At 45.9% G+C, this 22,459-nt stretch overlaps 1 protein-coding gene across 9 annotated transcripts in view; it reads left to right on the top strand.

Moving 5' to 3' along the window:
• WDR59 (WD repeat domain 59) overlaps positions 1–22,459 on the top strand; it is a 101,111-nt gene that overhangs the window by 10,021 nt on the left and 68,631 nt on the right. For 3 of the 9 annotated variants that reach the window (XM_062177395.1, XM_062177402.1, XM_062177403.1), the window contains exons 2-5: positions 7,953–8,002; positions 13,072–13,207; positions 18,810–18,895; positions 19,993–20,073. In XM_062177395.1, coding sequence (XP_062033379.1) covers positions 7,953–8,002; positions 13,072–13,207; positions 18,810–18,895; positions 19,993–20,073 — 353 coding nt within the window. Of the gene's footprint in view, positions 1–7,950; positions 8,003–8,440; positions 8,547–9,356; positions 9,467–13,071; positions 13,208–18,809; positions 18,896–19,992; positions 20,074–22,459 lie in introns of those variants that run through there. The other 6 variants (XM_062177399.1, XM_062177396.1, XM_062177397.1 and 3 more) reach the window with 6 other exon arrangements.

Here is a 22,459-nt window from a genome sequence, read left to right as displayed (position 1 = left end):
CGGGTTCTAGTCCCGGTCGGGGCACCGATCCTGTCCCGGTTGCCCCTCTTCCAGGCCAGCTCTCTGCTGTGGCCAGGGAGTGCAGTGGAGGATGGCCCAAGTCCTTGGGCCCTGCACCCCATGGGAGACCAGGATAAGTACCTGGCTCCTGCCATCAGATCAGCGCGGTGCGCTGGCCGCAGCGCGCCTACCGCGGTGGCCATTGGAGGGTGAACCAACGGCAAAAGGAAGACCTTTCTCTCTGTCTCTCTCTCACTGTCCACTCTGCCTGTCAAAAAATAAAAAAATAAAAGAAAAATTTCCATAATATGGTTTCATAAAGATACTTGCCAATTATTGTCTTACTTTTTTTCCTGGTATCTCAAAATTGAAAATGAAGCATCTCAGGGCCGGCCTGGTGGCATAGTAGGGTTGAGCCTCCACCTGCGGTGCTGGCATCCCATATGGGTATTGGTTCAAGTCCCAGCTGTTCCACTTCCGATCCAGCTCTCTGCTGTGGCCTGGGGAAGCAGAGGAGGATGGCCCAAGTACTTGGACCCCTGCACCCACATGAGAAACATGGAAGAAGCTCCTGGCTTCTGGCTTCAGATCGGTCCAGCTCCTGCTGTTGCAGCCATTTGGGGAGTGAACCAGTGGAAGAGAGACCTTTCTCTTTCTCTTTGTCTTTTTTTTTTTTTTTTTGACAGGCAGAGTTAGAGAGAGAGACAGAGAGAAAGGTCTTCCTTCTGTTGGTTCATCCCCCAGTGGCCGCTGCGGCTGGCGTGCTGCGCTGATCCGAAGCCAGGAGCCAGGTACTTCTCCTGGCCTCCCATGTGGGTGCAGGGTCCAATGACCTGGGCCATCCTCCACTGCTTCCCCAGGCCACAGCAGAGAGCTGGAGTGGAAGAGGAGCAACCGGGACAGAACCAGCGCCCCAACTGGGACTAGAACCCAGGGTGCTGGCGCCGCAGGCAGGAGATTAGCCTAGTGAGCCGCGGCGCCGGCCTTTCTCTTTGTCTTTACCTCTCTCTGTAACTCTGCCTCTCAAATAAATAAATAAAATCTTAAAAAAAAAAAAAAAAACAAGAAAGAAAATGAGACATCTCAACAAGCATGCTTCCTGCTACCTAGTGACTTACCAGTCTTGTCATTATAATGTTTCTTGCAGAAAGATATGGAGGACTATTTTTTTTTCTTCTAACAGAAACAAATCAAAACAAAAACCAACAACAAAAACAACTCAGCAAATTCTTTTTTTTTTTTTTAAACTTCTATTTATTTATTTGAAAGGCAGAGAGAGTAACAGACAGAGGAGAGACAAGAAAAAAAAGATCTTCCATCAGCTGGTTCACTCCCCAAATGGCCACAAGGAGCCAGAATCTTCATCCAGGTTTCCCATGTGAGTGGAAGGGGCCCAAATATTTGAGCCATCTTATGCTGGTTTCCCAGGCAGGGAGCAGTATCAGAAGTGGAGCAGGGGCTGGTGCTATGGTAGCAGGTAAATCTGACGCCTACAGTGCCGGCATCCCATATTGGCCCCAGTTTGAGTCCTGAATGCTCCACTTCTGATCTTGCTCTCTGCTGTGGCCTGGGAAATCAGTAGAAGATGGCCCAAGTGCTTTGGTCCCTGCACCCATGTGTGAGACCGGAAGAAGCTCCTAGCTCCTGTCTCTGGATTGGCCCAGTTCCAGCTGTTTCGGCCATTTGAGGAGTGAACCAGTGGATGGAAGACCCCTCCCCCCAACCTCTCTCTGCCTCTCTGTAACTTTGCCTTTCAGATAAATAAATAAATCTTAAAAAGAAAAAACTGGAGCAGTCTAGACTTGAACTGGAGCCCATATGGAATGCAGGTGTTGCAGGCTTAACCCTGACCACAATGCTGACCCCAGCAAATTCTTTAGAGTGGAGCAAAGTTGGAAATAGTTAATTGTACATTATTCTGGAGCAATCCACCTTTGGTCTCTGCTTCTCAGTCTATTTTGAAAACTATGGTAGGCCTATTTTTGGTGGAAATGACTATTAAAATGTGAATTATTTGTTTTTTGGAAAGCATAATGTAAAGATACAGTGATGCACTGGGGAACAGCACAGTGTAGCACAGAGGTTGAGGATTTGGAGCCACAATGCCTGTGTTAAGATCCAGGAAATGCCACGTGTCTGTTGCCGCATCTCAGACAAGTTAGTCCTTTCTCAACTTCAGTTTCATCATTGAGGAAACAAGGACTATAGTGTCGGGAGTTCCCCAGACCACTGCACAGTTTGATGATTCACCAGGAGGCTTCACAGTTGGACTTGCAGCTGTAATTATTGTGGCAAAAGAACACAAAGCAAAATCAAAGGGAAATGGCAGATAGGGTGAAGTTGGGAGAAAACCTGGCACGAGCTTCTAAGAGTTCTCACTGTGGAGTCTTATGGGACACACTTAATTCCTTCAGAGCTGAATTGTAACAACACCCGTGAAATGTGCCAGGAAAGCTCCTTGGGAACTGAGTGCCCAAGGTTTTTATTTGGGGATGGTCACATGGGCACCCTCCAAATTCCAGGTTCCGAGCAGGAAAGAAAGGCATTGATCAGTGTAAGCCACAGGGACACGTGGTGGAAGCACGGCAAGGGAGTCACCATTCCAGAGTTCTTAGGGTGGCCAAGAACCACCCTTCCAGCAGGGCATTGTCAGGAGAGCGGCAGGCCTCCTCTGCCAGCTCTTTTCCGCACGCTTCCTTGTAGAGTTGCTGTGAGGGTTAAATGAGAATGTCCACACAGAGCACTTAGCGCTGCAGTCAGCTACGTGGAGTACTTCATACATGTTAGTAAATTTGTCCTGACAAAGTGCTCATGGAGCTGGGAGGACCTTTGGAGGATGTCCCATCCCCTCTATTTTACAGCTGAGAACTCTGAGCCCCTGTTGATTCCCAGTACTGTTTCAGGTTAGGAAGAAGTGAGGACGTCCCCATTTTAAAGGGAAAGATTTCCAGAGCAACACCCCTCTTTTTGAGCACACAAACAAGAGCCTCAGAGAGATAAGGTAGTAAGCGTTAGACAAGGTTGGCTCAGGAATAGCTCTGGCAGCAGAGTGTCTGGAATTTAAATAGAGATTAGATCTCGTCATTTGAAAGACTGATTCTTTTTATGTCAGAGGGTTTCATCTTGTGGTTTTAGTCCATGAAACCCGATAATGCATATGTTATAGTCTTTACTCAGGCCTGTGACAAACTGACATTAGGGGAACTGACCCAGCTCTAATTTGCATTGATAGGATGTTACCATTTTGTATACTTTGGAAGGATGAACAGGCAAAGTGCTTGGTTTCTTTTCTTTTCTTTCTTTTTTTTTGAACAGCGTTTATCATTCAGGTGAGAGTGAAAGAGGAAGAGTTGATTTTTTTCCTAGTCCTTTCAAATAAACTAATCCTAGATTTGTTTCACAGATAGCAGAGTTCTCTATAGAGAGGTTTTTCTGTGCATTGAATCAGGATAGAAACATAGTTCTATAAAGCTGCATTACAGATTCTTTATAGAGAGACCAGCTTTCTCAAAGATTTTTGTTTGCCAAAATTTACCTGTAAATTCAAAATGGGTTTGTAATGCATTCCATCTCCAAATTCAGAATCATGCCTGTTGTTTTTCTGTTTTGTTTTGTTTTGTTTTTTAAGATTTATTTATTTATTTTTTGAAAGGCACAGTTACAGAGAGGCAGAGGCAGAGAAAGAGAGAAAGGTCTTCCATCCACTGTTTACTCCCCAGGATGGCCACAATGGCCAGAGCTGAGCCAGTGGGAGCCAGGAGCTTCTTCCAGGTCTCCCAGGTGTGTGCAGGAGCCCAAGGACTTGGGCCATCTTTCAGTGCTTTCCTAGGCTATAGCAGAGAGCTGGATCGGAAGTGGAGCAGCCAGGACTCAAACTGGCACCCATATGGAATGCAGGCACTGCATTTACCCACTGCGCTACAGTGCTGGCCCCAGGCCTGTTGTTTTTCTAAGATGAAAAAAAAAAAAAAAGCTTTTTTTTTGGTAACAGCGCTATTGAGGTATGAATTCACATAATGTCCATTCACATGTTTTTCTTTTTAAAAATTCTGTATATAGCAGCAGTTTTTATTTATTTGAAAGGCAGAAAGAGAAATAATGTTTGTGAAAGAGAAAAAGAGAACTTCTGTCTGCTGGTTCACTCACCAATGGAACTGGCCCAGGCTGAAACTAGGAGCCAGGAACTCATTCCAGATGTCCTACATGGGTGTCAAGGTCCTAATTACTTGAGCCGTCATGTGCTATTCCCAGGGTGTGTATTAGCAGGAAGCTGGATTGGGAGTGGAACTGAGATTTGAACTCTGATAAACAGAACATGGGGATCTGTTTTCTTTTTTTTAAAAAAAGTGTGTTTTTGTTTGTTTGTTTGTTTAGTTTTTTATTTACTTGAAAGAGAAGCGGGAGGGGGAGAGAGAAGAGAGAGAGATCCTCAATTGGGTCACTCCCTAAGTACCTGTAACAGTCAGGGCTGGGCCAGGCTGAAGGAGGAGGTCAGAACTCCATCAATCTGCTGTGTGGATGGCAGGGGCCCGAGCACCTAGGCCATCATCTGCTGCCTCCCAGAGTCTAACCTGTCTTTAATCTGCAGGAAGCCCCTTGCTGCAGGCTGGTGGAAAATTCTACCTCAGTCATTGCAGAAGTTCCCTCTCGTTCACTAAAAGATCATACCAGAGTTCCACAGTCCATGTTTCTTAACTCCTGATGTCGACTTTGCACTCTCATCCATTGCACGTGTGGTGCATGGGTGGTCAGTTATGTGGCCTTGGGTAGTAGATAGCTGAGTTCCACAAAACACTGCCTTTTTCTTGGATTGGGTTTTTACATCCTCTGCTTAAAATATTTCCCTCTCTCCATTCCATCTTAGAACAGCTTAGCATAACCCTCCCCAGTGTGCTCCTTTGAAACACTGTGATAGGTTCTTTTTTTTTTAATTTTTGACAGGCAGAGTGGATAGTGAGAGAGAGAGACAGAGAGAAAGGTCTTCCTTTTTGCCGTTGGTTCACCCTCCAATGGCCGCTGTGGCCGGCGCACTGCGGCCAGCGCACTGCGCTGATCCAAAGCCAGGAGCCAGGTGCTTCTCCTGGTCTCCCATGCGGGTGCAGGGCCCAAGGACTTGGGCCATCCTCCACTGCCTTCCCGGGCCATAGCAGAGAGCTGGTCTGGAAGAGGGGCAATCGGGACAGAATCCGGCGCCTCAACTGGGACTAGAACCTGGTGTGCCGGCGCCGCAAGGCGGAGGATTAGCCTGTTAAGCCACGGCGCCGGCCGATAGGTTCTTCTTTCTAGGGTAGGAATGGGGAGAATCAGTTAAGTAGTGTTCTTTTTTTAAAAATAACTTCTCTGGTATGGTGAGTTATCGTACTCTATTTGCAGTTTTGACTAATGCATTCTTCATGTCATGTTTAATATAGCTAGAGTGTTCCATAGAGATGCGTGATTTACATGTAGATAACGTGAAATAGCAGCTGAGTGCACAAAGCATTTGATGTGTTTTGGATAGATTCTGGAAGTGGGATTTCAGAGTCAAAAGACATGACTGTTTTGGACTGTTGCCGGATCATGCTTTATTAGCATTCTGTTACTATGTAACACAAATTTAGCAGCTTCAAACAACACTCATTTGTTAGCTGACAGTTCTGTAGGTCAGCAGTCTAGGCAGGGCATGGCTGGTTTCTTTGTTCAGCATCTCAGAGGCTGAAACCAAGGCAGCTGCCAGCCGTGTTCTCATCTGGAGGCCTCACTTAGGACAGATCCATTTCCCAACTCATTCAGGTTGTTGACAAAATCCGTTTCTTAGGGCTTATAAGACTGAGATTCCTGTTTTCTTTCTGGCTGTTATTTAAGGGTTGTTTGGCTTCTTGAGGCCACTCTGAGTCCTTATTGTGCAGGCCTCTCCTTCACAGCTGGCGATGAGGAATCCTCTCTCCTTTGGATCCCTTCCCTTCCAGTCTCTGACTAGAGTAGGCTTTATTTAATTATTTATAGAATTGATTAGTTTAGGTCTATCATGCTCCTTCCTCTCAACTCTTCGTCATCCCAGATATAAATACTGAAACACTGTACCCATTAAATAATAACTCTCCATTTTGTTCCCTACCCCACCCCCTGGCAACCCCTATTCTACTTTCTGTTTCTATGAATTCACCTGTTTTCAGGTGGAATAATGCAATATTTGTTCTTTTGTTTTTGACATTTGTCACTTAGCATAATTTTTTTAAATTTATTTACTTGAACATCAGAGTTACAGAGAGAGAGAGAGACAGAGAGAGAGAGAGACAGAGAGACAGAGAGATCTTCTGTCCCGCTGGTTCACTCCCTAGATGGCCACAACTGCCAGGGCTGGGCCAGGCCAAAACCAGGAGCCACGTGGGTGTCAGGGGCCCAAACACGTGGGCCATCTTCTGCTGCTTTTCCCAGGTCATTAGCAGGGAGCTGGATCTGAACTGAAGCATCTGGGACATGAACAGGCACCTATATGGGATGCCAGCATCACAGGTGGTGGCTTTACCCACTGTATCACAATGCCAGCTCCAGCATAATGGTTTTAAGATTCATTCAAGTACTAGTATGGATCAGAATTTCCTTCCCTTTTAAGGCTAAATAATACTCCATTCATGTCTGTACCACATTTTGTTCATCCATTCATCCATCCATGTTCATTTGGGTTGTTTCAAGCCTCTCTGTCTTAAGGTCAGCTGCTTTGGGACCTTAGTTATAGGTAGAAAATTCCCATCATAGCAGCGCCCAGATTAGTGTTTGGTTAGTGTTGAGTAGCAGGGAGGGGGTGTGTTCACCAAGGGACCAGACTCTGGGAGCCATTGTGGAATTCTGATCCCTTACCCCCAATATCCTCTAGAAAGATGATTGTTATAGGAGGCATCTTGCTCTCTTTCAGCTCATTAATCTATAAATTATACAGGAGAGTTCTGGAAATGACATCTCATTGTATTGGCTGCCTTTCCAGCTGGGCTTTTCTCTGCTCGCGACTCCAGTACAATGAAGGATGCACATTAATTATTTTGCAGTATCTGGGGAGACAGCTTTAGCTGCTTGTCCCCCCATTTTAGCAATGACCTGTTTGTTGAGGGTTGACAAGTGTGAGAAACACATTAGTAAAGCCAGTGAAGGTAAGAGAAGGAATTTCTCATCTCTATTTATGATTTGTGATTGTAACATCGTGTATCAAATGGATTCTTTGTTGATACTCTTTTGGAAAGAACTTGGAGCATTTGGTAACCAAACAATGGCACAGGCTGTTTCATGAGAATGCCCTGAGAATGCATGTGAGGAATTTAACTTGTCCAAATGAAGAAAATTGAGGGTTGTGACTGCCAAAATTAAAATCAACCTCATACCTCAGCCTGAATGCAAATTTATGTGACTCACTGCAGTCTTTTGGGAATTAAACACTGGCTCCCAATAAGATGGTACTCCCTAGGAATTAGGAGTCCTAGGGAATTGAAACCAGTGATATGTGCTAGATATGTCAGATTGAATGTAAACTGGCGTCTCAATAACAAAGGTGTCACCGTGGATTCAGTGGGGATCGTGTTTGCATGGAACCGGCTGCCATGTGGTTGGGGGGGGGGTCCGTGTCCCTTAGAAAGGTGTCGCTGTGTTGTGTGTGTGGAGGGGGATGTCTCACATTGAGTTTCCTTTGGTAGAAGCTCTTAGTGCATGGGGGCTGCTGCTTGCTCTGAGCTAGTTTGACTCCCCCAGAGCCCCAGAACTCAGTTTAGAACACGCCAGCTTGTGTGTCGTCTTGGAGCCAGGGTAATAGCAACAGTCATGCTGTCAAAAGTGCGCCTGAGGTTTGGGTGGAAGCTAGAAGGGGGTGATACCTGCTAGCTGGTGACTACCTGGGAGAAGGGAGGAGCCTGAGTCTGAGAGCCTTGGGCCTCTTCCTTCCAAGCTGGCTTTGGGGCGGGACTGACCCTGTCTCTCTCCCATAGGCGACGGCAATGTCTGTGGACTGTCTTGGGCAGCATGCCGTGCTTTCTGGGTAAGTGAGCTTTTGAAGTTTGTCTGCCATGATTTGTGGGAAACAAAATTGAGAGTTCTCTGGGAACTTAGAAAGTATTCTTATATTTAAGGATTATGATTATTGAGTTTAGTCTGATATCCTGTTGACCTCAGGAGTCCACGTAGGGATTGTTTGCAGTTGATTTTTGTCTCTGTCCTGAGAGGTAAGCAGTAAAATTCCCTTGAAACTCTAGTGATCAGTATTTTGGTCTTTTTTTTTTTTTTTAAGATTTATTTATTTATTTGAAAGGCAGAGTTACAGATAGAGAGAGGGAGAGACAGAGAGAGGAAGAGGTCTTCCAAATGACTGCAACAGCTGGAGCTGGGCCAGTTGATTCCAGGAGCCAGGAGTTTCTCTGGGTCTCTCATGTGGGTGCAGGGGCCTAAGCACTTAGGCCATCTTCCACTGCTTTTCCAGGCCACTAGCAAGGAGCTGGATTGGAAGTGGAGTGGCCGGGACTTGAACTGACCCCATAAAGGATGCTGACACTGATTGATTTATTTTGAAAGCCAGAGTTACAGAGGTGGGAGAGAGACAGAGATCTTCTATCCGCTGGTTTACTCCCCAGATGGCTGCAATGGCCACCACTAGGCCAGGCCAAAGCTGGGGTCTTCCTCTGGGTCTCCCAGGTGGGTGCAGGTGCCCAAACACTTGAGCCATCTTCTGCTGCTTTTCCTGAGCGAATAGCAGGGTGCTAGATAGGAAATGGAGCAGGCAAGACCTGTACTGGTGCTCATATGGGATGCCGGCATCGCAGGCAGTGGCTTTACCTGCTAAGCCACAGCATTGGCACTCTCTTCTGGTCTTTTTGTCCTTGTGGTTTCCACTTTGTAGAACTTTAACTTTGGTTTCCAACCCTCTGTCAATTTTTTTTAGATTTCGAGACTTTTTTTTTTTTTAACTTTTATTTAATGAATATAAATTTCCAAAGTACAGCTTATGGATTACAATGGCTCCCCCCCCCCATAACTTCCCTCCCACCTGCAACCCTCCCCTTTCCTGCTCCCTCTCCCCTTCCATTCACATCAAGATTCATTTTCAATTCTCTTTATATACAGAAGATCAGTTTAGTATATATTAAGTAAAGATTTCAACAGTTTGCACCCACATAGCAATACAAAGTGAAAAATACTGTTTTGAGTACTAGTTATAGCATTAAATCACAATGTACAGCACATTAAGGACAGAGATCCTACATGATATTTTTTTAAAAATTGCTTAATTTTCTATGCAATTTCCAATTTAAAACCAAGTTTGTTTGTTTGTTTGTTTGTATTTTCAATTATCTTTATATACAGCCCTTAAGGCATTTGTATCTGGCTGAAGAACCCATGAGAGTATTTTAGGCATGGAAAGCCAAGACACTCTGGGAAAAAAAGAAGACCTAAATGAAAGATCTCTGCGAGTGAGATCCCAGTGGAAAGAACAGGGCCATCAAAGAAGGTACCTTTCTCTGGAGGGAGGAGAGAACTTCCACTTTGACTATGACCTGTCGGAATAAGATCGAAGTCAGCGAACCCAAAGGGCTTCCATAGCCTTGGCAACTCATGACTAGAGCCTAGGGAGATTACTGACGCCATAAACAAGAGTGTCAAATTGTTAAGTCAACAACAGGAGTCACTGTGTACTTACTTCTCATGTGGGATCTGTTTTTAATGTGTTGTCCAATGTGAAGTAATGTTACAACTAGATTTCGAGACTTTAAAAAAATGAACTATTTTATTTTTAAATTAATTTTATTTTTAAAAAACATTTATTTATTTAAAAGACAGAGTTACAGAGAGGCAGAGGCAGAGAGAGAAAGAGGTCTTCCATCTGCTGGTTTACTCCCCAGATGGGCCATTTTCCAGTGCTTTCCCAGGCCATAGCAGAGAGCTAGATCAGAAGTGGAGCAGCCGGGACTCGAACCGCATCCATATGGGATGCTGGCACTGGAGACAGTGGATTTACCCACTACGCCACAGAGCTGGCCCCATGAACTGTTATTTTAATGTTTACAGCATCTTTTCTCTTAATTCTGTGACCATGACTCCAGCTTGTTCCTTTCCTCTATATTTTGTCTATTTGCTTTGAGTTCCTTTTTTCTTTCGATGGTGTGGGTCTCCATCTTTCAGGTTTCCTTCAGTGGCTGAGATCCCTGGTTCTCTGTTGATTTTATTTTATCATTATTATATATTTTTTTAATTTACTTATTAATTTATTTTAAAGGCAGAGTTATGGGAGCCAGGGGAGAGAGAATTAATCTTCCATCTGCTGGTTCCCTCCCCATATGGCTGCAATGGCTGGGGCTGGGCCAGGCCAAAGCTAGGAGCCAGAGCTTCTCCCAAGTTTCCCATGTTACTAGTAGAAGGGCCAAACACTTGGGCCATCTTCTGCTGCTTTTTTCAGGCCATTAGCAGGGAGCTGGATTGAAAGTGGAGCAAGTGGGACATGAGCCGGTGCCCATATGGGATGCTGGCGTTGCAGGCGGCAGTTTTACCTGCTATGCCACAACGCCTACCCCATCTCTGCTGACTTTAAAGAATGATGATGGAATCTCCTTTCTATTGGCAGATGCTGCCAACTTCAGGAGATCAGGTGTGACTCAAGCCCCCTCTTACTTGTGGATGCCCAAATGTTGTTATCTCTTTCTTATTTGCTTGTTTGCTGTTCTTTTTTTTTTTTTTTTTTTTTCCTGGACTGGTCATTTTATCCTGAAATCTAAAGAAAAAAAAAAGAAAGAAAGAAAAGAAAAGGCAGGGAGGGAGGCTGGGGCCTCACATTTGACTTCAGGCCAGGTTTTGAGTAGGGCCGGTCGTGCCATCTGCTGTGCTTCCTGTCCCAGGCCCGGGGCTTCTCTCGGGAGTAACAGCATCCACTGCAGTGAAGAAGTGCTTATGGGGCTTGGTGGGAACACAGAGACCACGCTGCTTGATGTTCTTTCAAACGGTTTTCCTTTTTTTGTCCTCTTTCGCTTTTTGTCTTCCAGCTTCCCCTTACTCTCGCCTGAGGACAAGGCTGCAGTTACTGAGCTGTAGCAGGCCCTGCAGCGGGGATCACCTGGCCTCCCGTTCACTTCCTTTCATGTGCTTGGACTTTATGTAGCTTTACTGACTACCTCAGTTGCCAGTTATCCGTCTGCTTTTCATTCTCTCATTTTCTTTGTCTTTGTTAGTTTCTGTCTTTTTAAAAATGTCTTTTTTTAGAGGGGCTTTAGGAGGGATGAAGATAAACATGTATGTTCAATCGAGGCCGGTGCCATGGCTCAATAGGCTAATCCTCCGCCTGTGGCAGTGGCACCCAGGGTTCTAGTCCCGGTTGGGGCGCTGGATTCTGTTCCGGTTGCTCCTCTTCCAGGCCAGCTCTCTGCTATGGCCCGGGAAGGCAGTGGAGGATGGCCCAAGTCCTTGGGCCCTGCACCCGCAAGGGAGACCAGGAGAAGCACCTAGCTCCTGGCTTTGGATCAGCGCAGTGCGCTGGCTGCAGCACGCCAGCCGCAGAGGCCATTGGAGGGTGAACCAACAGAAAAGGAAGACCTTTCTTTCTGTCCCTCTCTCTCACTGTCCACTCTGCCTGTCAAAAAAAAAAAAAAAAAAGTATGTTCAATCAGACATGTTTGTCCCTTAGTGTCCATTTAATGCTGTTCTGCATTTGCTCTGTAATACTTCTGAACCCCGAGTGATACACACCCCATATGTGTAGCTTTAAGTGAGGTACTGTTTTTCCTTCTGATGTGAAGTCCCTGGCCTGCCCACCACAGGGCTAGGTGATTCCTTTGGAGGAGGCCAGAGCTACTAGATCTTTGTTCTATGCTAACTGTCTTACAAGTTCAGGGAAATTGAGTATTCCCTGAAATTTTCTTCCTGTTTTTTTTTTTTTTTTTTTTTAAGATTTGTTTTACTTATTTGAAAGAGTTACAGAGAGAGAGAGAGAGGTCTTCCATCTGCTGGTTTACTCCCCAAATGGCCCCCAAGGCCGGACCTGAGCTGATCCAAATCCAGGAGCCAAGAGCTTCTTCTGGGTCTCCGACGTGGGTTCAGGGGCCCAACTACTTGGGCCGTCCTCCGCTGCTTTCCCAGGCTCAACAGGAGGGAGCTGGATCAGAAGTGGAGCAAACTGGCACCCATGTGGGGTGTTGGCAGTACAGGTCAGGGCTTTAACCTGCTGCTGCCCAGCGCCAGCCTCCTTCCTGTTTCTTAGCCAACCCTCCTTAGTGTTTCTCTCTAGCCTACAGTTTTGCATGGGATTTTCTGAATCTTCTGAGCAGGAATTATTATTATTTTTCTTTTTTGGGCCTATCTGTGTTCATTGAGATCCTGGAGCTCAGAAGGCCCCCAGCACAGAATCTGGCAGATGGCCGCAGGGATGTTGTCACACAACAAAGATCCTTCCCTGTTTTCAGATCCTTTATATTGACTGATTGGCACCTTGAACGTTATGGTGCTTCATATGTTATTTTGATTATTTATTCATATTTTGGACTTAGTTTCCTTCATCAGAGAGTTAACGTGCAGGAGAATTTGAGATTTGTCTATAGGATTTGACTCAATGATAAGTGATGTTTAGCATACATTTACTGAGTGGGGAACACTGTGCCTAGTGATGTAGGGCAAATAAAGATGTTCAAGACCTGTTCCGTACCCCAGACACTCAGCTGAATTGGGACAAGAACTCTCGCATTGGTAATGCTGCCACAGAGATAAATGCTGCTGGTGAGATGCCAACTGTGCAGTGAGGGTACTTTGGAAACAGAGATGAGTCCCACTGGAGGGCTGGAGAGCGGCCGGCTGGAGCTGGATCTCAGGGCAGAGGTCAGACTCATGGTTGGATGTGGTAGGGAAGGCCATCGCTGGAGGTAGATGCTCACAGAGATACCTCTCCCTTTACCCAGCAGCCAACTTGAGTTACTGTTGTCACTTGTGTGCCTTTCAGAGGAGATAGACATCATGAGTAGCTAAGGGTTTTTGGAGCACTGCTTACAAACTGATGGCGGTTCCAGATGCTCTGGCCATCTTAATGTTAATGCTGTTGTTTGTTACAGGATTATTGTAATGTTGTTGTTCTCCTAGCCGCAGATTCCTATACATCGTCAATCTAGATGCCCCCTTCGAAGGTCACCGAAAGATCTCTCGTCAGAGCAAATGGGACATCGGAGCCGTGCAGTGGAATCCTCATGACAGCTTTGCGCACTATTTTGCAGCTTCGGTGAGCTCAAGGAGTCTAGCACAATGCTTTCTAATGTGCCATCTGGGGCTGGGAAGTCTATGTCCCATGTAAGGAAGAGAATGTATTCCTCATTGCTCAATCAGAAAAGAGGTTTGGATGGATGGTTTTCCAAGAAAGACAGGAGGCAAGTTACAGGTTAAATATCTGTGGTGATGTTTGCCAGCCCCGTTTGTGTCAGGCCTTGTATTTCTTGGGACTGAATCTGGATTTTGAAAGGGAAAAGCAGGGGCCGGCACTGTGGCATAGCAGGTCATCGCCTGCAGTGCTGGCATCCCATATGGGTGCCGGTTCAAGTCCCGGCTGCTCTACTTCCTATCCAGCTCTCTGCTATGGCCTGGGAAAGCAGTAAAAGATGGCCTGAGCCCTTGGGCCCCTGCACCTGCATGGGAGATTGGGAAGAAGCTCTTGGCTCCTGGCTTCAGATTGGTGCAGTTCCAGCTGTTGCAGCCAATTGGGGAGTGAATCAGCAGATGGAAGACCTCTCTCTCTCTCTCTCTCTCTCTCCGTCTCCTTCTCCTTCTCTCTCTGTGTAACAAGACTTTCAAGTAAAGTAAATAAATCTTAAAAAAAAAAAAACAGAAAGGGAAAAGTAGGTGGATAGCTCCATTTCTGTTTGTTGTCAGAGTAGCAGTGTAACTGGGTGGTGCTGAATGGCACAGAGTTCTAAGTGACTGGGAGCTGGTCTGGATTTTGCCTCCATTGCTTTGAGGGAACCACCTTCCACTCAAAATCAGGGGTTCTTCCATGTTGGGGATTCACTGATTCATCCCTCGCATTTCATGTTCCTGTTTATGTATGCCTTTTTTCAGGGAAGAGTAAGTTTTATTTGGGGATTCATGACTCAAAAGATTCTAGCTGAGTCCATCTCTGGACTTGGTATGGACTCTGTTTCACCCTTCTCTCCTCCACAGAGATCTAAGCCTTCTGCCCCTTTTGTTCTGGGCTGCCAGCAGAGTACTTACAAGAGTCTTCTTGCTAACCGGGGCTGGGGCCTCCTGCAGGCCCTTTCAGGAGTGACCGTTTGGGAGGAAAGCACCTGAGCAGAGGAGAGCCGCACTGTCAGCCTGAGGAGGAGCAGAAAGTCGCTCGTCCCTGTCATCCAGAACAGAGTGCGATTTTAACAATGGGTGTCCGAGACAGAACTGGTGTTCGGGATTTGTCTGAAAGAAGGCAGTCTAGGAGAGTCCGTCTTTTCCATCCGCAGTGTCTTTCCTGGATGTTGGAAGAGTACCCTTTCTGTTGGCTTACACCTCTGGGCTCTTTAGTTCCTCTCTCACCCTCAGCCCTGGTCAGCTAGTCCAGTGTTTCTCTATTTTGGACTGTTGTTACGTGAGCCCGGTAATGCTCTCTGGTAGGGGACTAGTCTGTGCATTGTAAGATCATGAACCGCAGCCTCAGCTCCTGCCTATTTGACCTCAATAGTGTCTTTCCCTCCCTTTTCAGGTGACAAACAAACATGTCTTTAGGCATTTTCAGATGTCCTCTGGTAAGCAAAATGGCCCCTGAGTGGGAATCACTGATTTAGGCTGACTCATCTGTACTTTGTCTAGGTGGATTAATGTTGCATTTGTTCAGGAGTGGCAAGGAAGAGAACCTTTCATGTTTGTTGACAGTTTTAGTAGTCCTCTTATCCATGGGGGATATGTTACATGGTGAAACTGGGTACTGCCAAACCTCATATACACTGCTTTTTCCTGTATGCACCTTAATAAAGCTTAATTTATATATCAAGCAGCATAGAAATGAACAACAGTAGCTAACAATGAGATAGAATGATTATTAACAAAACATTGTAGTAAAAGTTAGGTGAGTATGAGCTTTCTATTAAAATGTTTTTCAGTGCTTTCCCCTTTTTACTGAAAGGAAGCACTGTACAGCTTCTTCTTGGCATATCCAAGTTACCAGCATCACAACTCTTGCTCTTTGGAACTGTGATTAAGTAAAGTAAGGGCTACTCTGGCACTAGTACTGTGATCAAGCACTGTGATTCTGTGGTACTGCTCAAGATGGTGCACAGTTTAAAATTTATGACTTGTTTATCTCTGAACTTTTCTATTTATTATTTTTGGGCAGTGGTTGACTGTAATTGGAACCATGGAATGTGAAATCATGGATAAGGGAGGACTATTGTAATCATTCTGAAAGGAATGAATCAGGACGGCTGTCGGCCTCCTGGTGAAGCCGCCGGTTACAGTGCCCACATCCCACATTGGAGTGCTTGAGTTCAAGTTTTGGCTCCACTCCCAGTTCCATTTTTCTGCTAATACACACATCTTCAGAGACAGCAGGTGATGGCTCAAGTAGTTGGGTCCCTACTACCCATGCGGGAAACCTGGACTGAGTACCTAGCTTTTGGCTTCAACCAGGCTCCTGTGGGCATTTGGGGAGTAAACCAGTGGATAGGAACTCTATCAAGTATCTTTCTGTGTCTCTCTGCTTCTCAAATGTAAGTAAATAATTTTAAATGAAGTAAATACATTTAAATTAATGATTCAGTGTTCTGGACTACAATCACAATGTTGCATAACTACCACATCACTGCAGAGTAAAACCCAATCCCATTAAGCAGTTTATCCCCATTTCCCCCCCTTCTAGCCATCAGTTTTCCTTCTGTCTCAACGGATTTATCTGTTTTGGATTTTTCACTAAAGTGGAATCATACAGTAAATGATCTTTTGTATCTGGCTTTCTTCACTTAGCATAATGTTTTGGGATCCATCCATATTATAGCAGGTTTCAGAAAATTATTCCTTCTTGTGACTGAATGATGTTCCATCTAAGTGTATACCATGTTTTGTTTATGTGTCCATCCTTCCAGCGACTGGCTGTTTGAATAGTGCTGATGTGAACTTACCTGTGAATGTGTCTGTCTTCAGTTCTGAGTGAACTCATTTCCTGGCAGTGGAATTGCAGGGTTGTATGACAATTCCAGTTCACCTTTCTGAGGGAACCACCAGATTGCAACAGCAGATAAATTGTTTTATATTCCCATCAACGCTGCACAGGGGTTTCACTTTTTACATGCCCTTGCCAGCCTTTGTTGTTTTCTGTCTTTATTTACGGCTATCCCAGTGGGTAAAGAAGTTTTACCTTGTTATGGTTTTGATTTACAGTTCTGTAATAACTGGGGCTGGTGTTGTGGCAGGGTTGAGAATTTTTCTTTTCATTCCTATTTCCATTGGAAATTATTTTTTTAAAAATTTTATTTATTTGTTTGAGAGGCAGAGTTACAGAGATAGATCTTCCATCTGCTGGTTCATTTCCAAAATGGCCACAATGGCCAGGCTGAAGCTTCTTCTGGGTCTTCCATATGGGTGCAGAGTCCCAACCATTTGGGCCATTTTCTGCTGCTTTCCCAGGCACGTCAGCAGGGAGCTGGATTGGAAGTGGAGCAGCTGAGACTCAAACTGGTATCCATATGGGATGCCGGCGCTGTAGGCCATGGCCCTAACCCGCTGCTCCATAGAGCTGACCCCCGTAATCTCAGAACTTTATAAATCTCTTCATCACTGAACTAAAATGAAAATCAGTCTACTATGTATCCCCAGTCTATTAGCAGTCTTTTTTTTTTTTTTTTAATTTGAGATTCAGAGAGACATACACAGAAAGAGTATCAGAGCTCACCCTGCCTCCATCTACTATTTCATTCTCCAAATGCTGACAACAGCTGTTGTCGAGCCAAACCACAATCGAGGTCGGACAAGGCAGGAACCCAATTACATTAACCATCACCCTGCCTCTCAGGGTCTATATTAGTAGGAAGTTAGAGTCAGGAGCCACAACTGGGAATCAAACCTAGGCATGTCTTTCCTGCTCAGCTAAACACCTGCTTCCTTTTAGTATTCTTTATTTATTTACTCTCAGTGTGTTTCATAAACTCATGGTATTTAGGGAGCTGTTTTGTAGTTTCTTTAAATGAAGTTTTCTTTCATGAAACCTTTTTTCTTCTTTAAGATTATTTATTTGGAAGGCAGGGTTACAGAGAGGCAGAGGCAGAGAGAAAAAGAGAGAGAAAGGGAGAGAGAGTGTGTTTTTCATCTACTGGTTCACTCCCCAGATGGCCAGAACGGCTGGAGCTGCACCGATCTGAACCCCAGGGACTTCCTTCGGGTCTCCCATGCAGGAGCAGGGCCTCAAGGGTTTGGACCATCATCTACTGATCCTCCAGGCCATAGTGGAGAGCTGGATCGGTAGTGGAGCAGCTGGGACTTGAACTGGCACCCATATGGGATGTTGGCACTGCAGGCAGCAGCTTTACCTGCTGTGCCATAGTGCTGGCCCCTTTTTTTCCTCCTTTGTATTGTTGTTGTGGTTTATCCTGGTCCGTTTTATCTTTGTCTTTTTTTTTTTTTTAAGATTTGTTTTATTTTTTTGAAAGACAGAGTTAGAGGGGTAGAGACAGAGAGAGAGAGAGAGGTCTTCCATCCACTGGTTTACTCCCTAAATAGCCATAACAGCCAGAGCTGAGCCAATCTGAAGCTGGGAGCCAGGAGCTTCTTCTTGGTCTCCTATGTGGGTACAGGAGCCTAAGGACTTGATCCATGCTCCGCTGCTTTCCCAGGCACATTAGCAAGGAGCTGGATTGGAAATGGAGCAGCTGGGACTCCAACCAGCACCCTATGGGATGCCAGTGCTGCAGGCCTGGATGTTAACCCACTGCGCCACAGGTCTGGCCCCTCTTTGTTTTTCTGATTAACCCTTTAAGACAAATTTCAGGGGCTGGCACTGTGGCGTAGAAGGTTAAGCCTCCACGTGCAGTGCCACATCCCATACGGGTGCTGGTTTGAATCCCTGCTGCTCCACTTCCAGTCCAACCCCTTGTTAATGTGCCTGGGAGAGCAGTGAAAGATGGCTCAAGTGCTTGGGCCCCTGCACCCACTTGAGAGATCTAGAAGAAGCTCCTGGCTCCTGGCTTCAGCCTGGCCCTGCCCTGGCCATTGTGGCCATTTGGGGAATGAACCAGCAGGTGGAAGATCTCTGTCTCTCCTTCTGTCTCTGAATTTCTGACTTTCCTATAAAGCAATAAAATCTTATAAAAAAGATAAAGTCGAAGAGTCTTACATAATTTTGCCTTCTAGAGCACCCGTTTGGTGGTTTCTTTTGTCTTTTTTGTGTATCTGATTTGAAAGTGTGGTAGATGGACACTGGGCATTTGATAGTGAGAAAAGTGAGCTGAAACATCTAGTGTGACAGTAGCTGGAGATGGAAGTATGTGACCTTCAGACTGGGGAGGGCGGTTCCTCTAGTGGTTGGATTGTCTCCATAGCCCAGGAAGCACGTGCTCAGCAGTGAATCTGTAGCTTCAGTTCAGCCGTGACTGTGCAAGGGGGCTTTCTTTTAAGACAGTCTGTCTTTCCATTTTGAAACCCACAGCCCTACCTAATGAGCTGAGGTTAGCTGAAGCTAGTGTTAATTATATGTATTTCTGATGACTTTAAAAAAAAGTCATCCTGTAGGAACTCTGCCGTGCAAACTGACTTCTGCCGGCTGCTGCTTCCCAGTAAGCAGAGCAGGGTGAGAGCGTACGTTCTGATGTGCATGCTATGCCACTTGCTGCCTTCTTTCCCTTGTTTCTTTCCAGAGCAACCAACGAGTTGACCTTTATAAGTGGAAAGACGGTAGTGGGGAAGTGGGCACAACCTTGCAAGGCCATACTCGTGTCATCAGGTAGGCACCAGCCCTCCACAGCGCCTTGGCCTGTCTGACTGAAGATGCCATCCTCTTCGCGTGACTTGACCCTCTGTTGCAGTAGGCGTGGGTGGCCAGTACCTCCTTAGTGTTTGCTGAGCTGATGGCAAAGTACACAGTGAAGAGCAGCTGTTACTTAGGAAGCATTACTTGTGAGCAGTTGACCCCAATCCCAGAGACAAATACAGCCCAGTCCAGAGGAAGGGATTAGAGCTTATTTTTTGCCATAGGAGGGCAAGGAAGTTATGTAACAGAATCTCCCAGTTCATGATCCTCAGTGCCCAGGAGTGCGTGGTGACATCAGGAGCGGCCTTTGTGCTCTACGGCTGTTACCCACGTGCACAGATGCCTCCACTTGGTCTTCCAGTTGGCTTCAGATGTGCCTGGACACACTCTTGCCCTGGATCACTGTTTCCGAGTAGGAGGAACTTTTTCTGGGCAGCAGCAGCAGGGATTACAGGGGTTGGGAGAGTGCGGGTTGGGAAGGTTGACATGGAAGTATCAGGAAAGCGATGGGCCTGTGTGAAGTGTTCTGTGGAGGAACTGCCATTCTAGGAATGAGGGTGTGGGCAGGGAGACCCAGAGACCTGCCAGCCATCTTTGAAAGCTGAGTGGTGACATGACAGTTTGCCTTCACTGAAAGTGATGTTGGGTTTCCTGAAGGTACTTGTGGTTGAGTCTGATTTAGAAAATAACTCAGAGATTAATGCATGTGCTTTTCCTTTTTTTTCCCCCCAGGGTGGGGTGTGTGTTGGGGGGTGGTGCTTGTGAAAGAGGAAGGGAGGGAGGGAGGGAGAGAGAGAGAGAGAGACTGAGATATAAGTGAAATGCTCACTTCTTTGTGGGGAGCGGGCGATGGTCTAAGTGTTGACTGTAGTGAGGACTGGAAAGTTTCCTTCCGGGCTCAGGTAACTCTTGCACATTCCCAAAGCACTCTGGTCCCCAGCCTGGATCACGTTAGGAAGCCGTAGCACTGGCCTCTGAAACCGCTGGAGGCTAGGTTTGCTGGCACTTTGGAACCAGACTCTGACATTTTTTTCTTCTCTTTGTTGTTCTGTTTATTTCTTGCGTCCTAGTGACTTGGACTGGGCCGTGTTTGAGCCGGATCTTCTGGTTACCAGCTCTGTGGACACATACATCTACATCTGGGACATCAAGTAAGAGCAACGAAGAGATATAACCACTCGATGGTGGGACAGTTTGGGATCGTCATTGTAGAGATCACATGTCCTAGTTTGCTCCCCTAGATGGAGATCCTGAGGATTTGATGCAAATACATTATTTAGAAGATTAAAGAAATGCTGGTAGGGTGATGAAGAGAGAGGCGAGGGAGCATTATCCACCGAGTGCCACTGAGAACAGGTGGAGCTCAGTCTCCTTGGGGGCCACTGCGTGCTAGTGTAGAACTCCCTCCTCAGAGGTCTTCCCCGAGGGCTGGGGAAGCAGGGCTCCCACTCAGTTATTGATGAAGGCTGCCTCTAGGGATCTTCATTCCATGGCACTTGAGGCTTGGGCCACAGGTTTGCAAAGCAGGTCTCAGGAGCCAGGGCAAGTCCCTTTGGCAAAGAAAAACAAGTGCTGACATTTGGAGGGTGAGCTGCAGTTTACTGAACTGGCAAGTGACACTGGGGGGAGTCTGCTGTGGCAGGCAGCGCTGAGATGCGTCTGTTCAGCTTTATACTCGCTCTGGGTGAGGCTGCAAGTCCCCATCTGTATAAAGGGACTAAGGGCTACCTCACAGGGTTACAAGTCATGGAATAAAGAGCAAAGGAGCGCCCTGCCCAGGGCCTGGCATCTCATAAGGACAACATATGGCAGATGGTTGGAGGTGGCTACTCTGAGGCTGTGGTCTGTAGAATCTCCCAGCCTTGTCAGTGCTCCCCTAACCAGGTTCCTCTGTTTCCCTCATGGCAGTGGCTATGTGGTTTACTCTGAAGGCTGGGGCTGTAGGCAGAAGACAGGCCAGGTGTTGAGGTGGCACACAGCAGACTGGGGAGAGGGGCTCCTGGGAAGGAAGGCTGTGGCATGTGATCTGATTGGGCATTACAGACAGATCAGCATTTCAGAGATAGCTGTGCCAGAGACGATACCACGAGGGAGAAGGACAAGATCCAGCAGAAATGGAAGAGGGACATCACTAAACAAACAAATACCCAGGGGGCCCAGACAAGATTAGAGTATCCCTCATTTACATCAAAGAAGTGTTTTCTTGATTTCAAGGCACTGAACTGACAGTTACATCCAAAATCTTCTGAATAGTAAGCTGGGTGGCACATTTGCTCGCGTGGCCTCTGCAGCCCTAGGGTGCCGTCCAGTGCTGTCGCCTAACCATTTGGTGGAGAAGTTGCCCATCTGAATTTGCAGTGACCATGGAGCCTATGTTTTCTAGAGGCTCCCACTATATCTAGAATAGTTTTTTTTTTTTCCCCCTTCAAATTGTGGTGAAAAAACATTCAAGAAGGTCTTCAAGAAAGTTCTTGGAAAATGCATATTATGAAAAAACTATGCATGGATTTAAAACTTTTTTGCACCAAAGAAAATCTTTAATTTCATTTTCCCCCAGACTTTTTGAAGTTCCCTCATGTAAGTGGAATCATACAGTATTTATCTTTTTATGATGGCCTTGTTTCACTTAGCCTAGTGTCCCAAAGTTTCATCTGTTTTGTATACATCAGAACTTCCTTTCTTTTTAAGGCATTATTCCATCGTATGGATATACCATATTTTGTTTACCCATTCTTTTATTGCTTCTGCCACTTGGCTTTTGTGAACATCTAAAATTTTTTTAAAAAAAGATTTATTTATTTTTTGAAGGCAAAGTTAAAGAGGGAGAGACAGTGAGAGAGAGAGAAAACGTCTTCTATCTGCTGGTTCACTCCTGAAATGGCCACAACAGCCAGAGCTGGGCTGATCCAAAGCCAGGAGCCAGGAGCTTCTTCTGGGTCTCCCATGCAGGCACAGGGGCCCAAGAACTTGGGCCATTTTCCACTGTTTTTCCAGGCCATAGCAGGGAGCTGGATCAGAAGTGGAGCAGCTGGGACTTGAACTGGCACCTGTATGGGATGCTGGCACTGCAGGTGGCGGCTTTACCTGCCATGCCACAGCATTGGTCCCTTAAAATGGTTTTTTAATCCACCTTTGAGATGCTGCTGGCAAGGTTCTTGCAGAGTTATACTTCCATGACTATCATCTATTGTCACTGGAGAAATTACACCAGGCAGGGATTCTTCTGGCTGCTTCTCCCTCTATATTGGGATTACCCAGACCTGCTGAATAGTATAATGTCTCCTTTGGATGCAGTTGTGTGATTTGAAATCCAGACTCAGCTTCAGTGGAAGTGTCTGAGAAAGTTCATCCACCCAGAAGGAGATGAGTCTATCTTTTTTTTAATATCTATATCTATCTATCTTTCTAAATTTCATAAGTACAACTTTTTTTTTTAAGATTTATTTATTTATTTGAAAGAGTTACAACAGAGAGAGGAGAGGCAGAGAGAGAGAGAGAGAGGTCTTCCATCAGATGATTTACTCCCCAGTTGGCCTC

This window comes from Lepus europaeus, chromosome 19, assembly GCF_033115175.1.
Source record: "Lepus europaeus isolate LE1 chromosome 19, mLepTim1.pri, whole genome shotgun sequence".
Lineage (NCBI taxonomy): Eukaryota > Metazoa > Chordata > Mammalia > Lagomorpha > Leporidae > Lepus > Lepus europaeus.
Note: the sequence above shows the minus strand (reverse complement) of the source record. Positions and strands in the feature narration are given on the sequence as shown.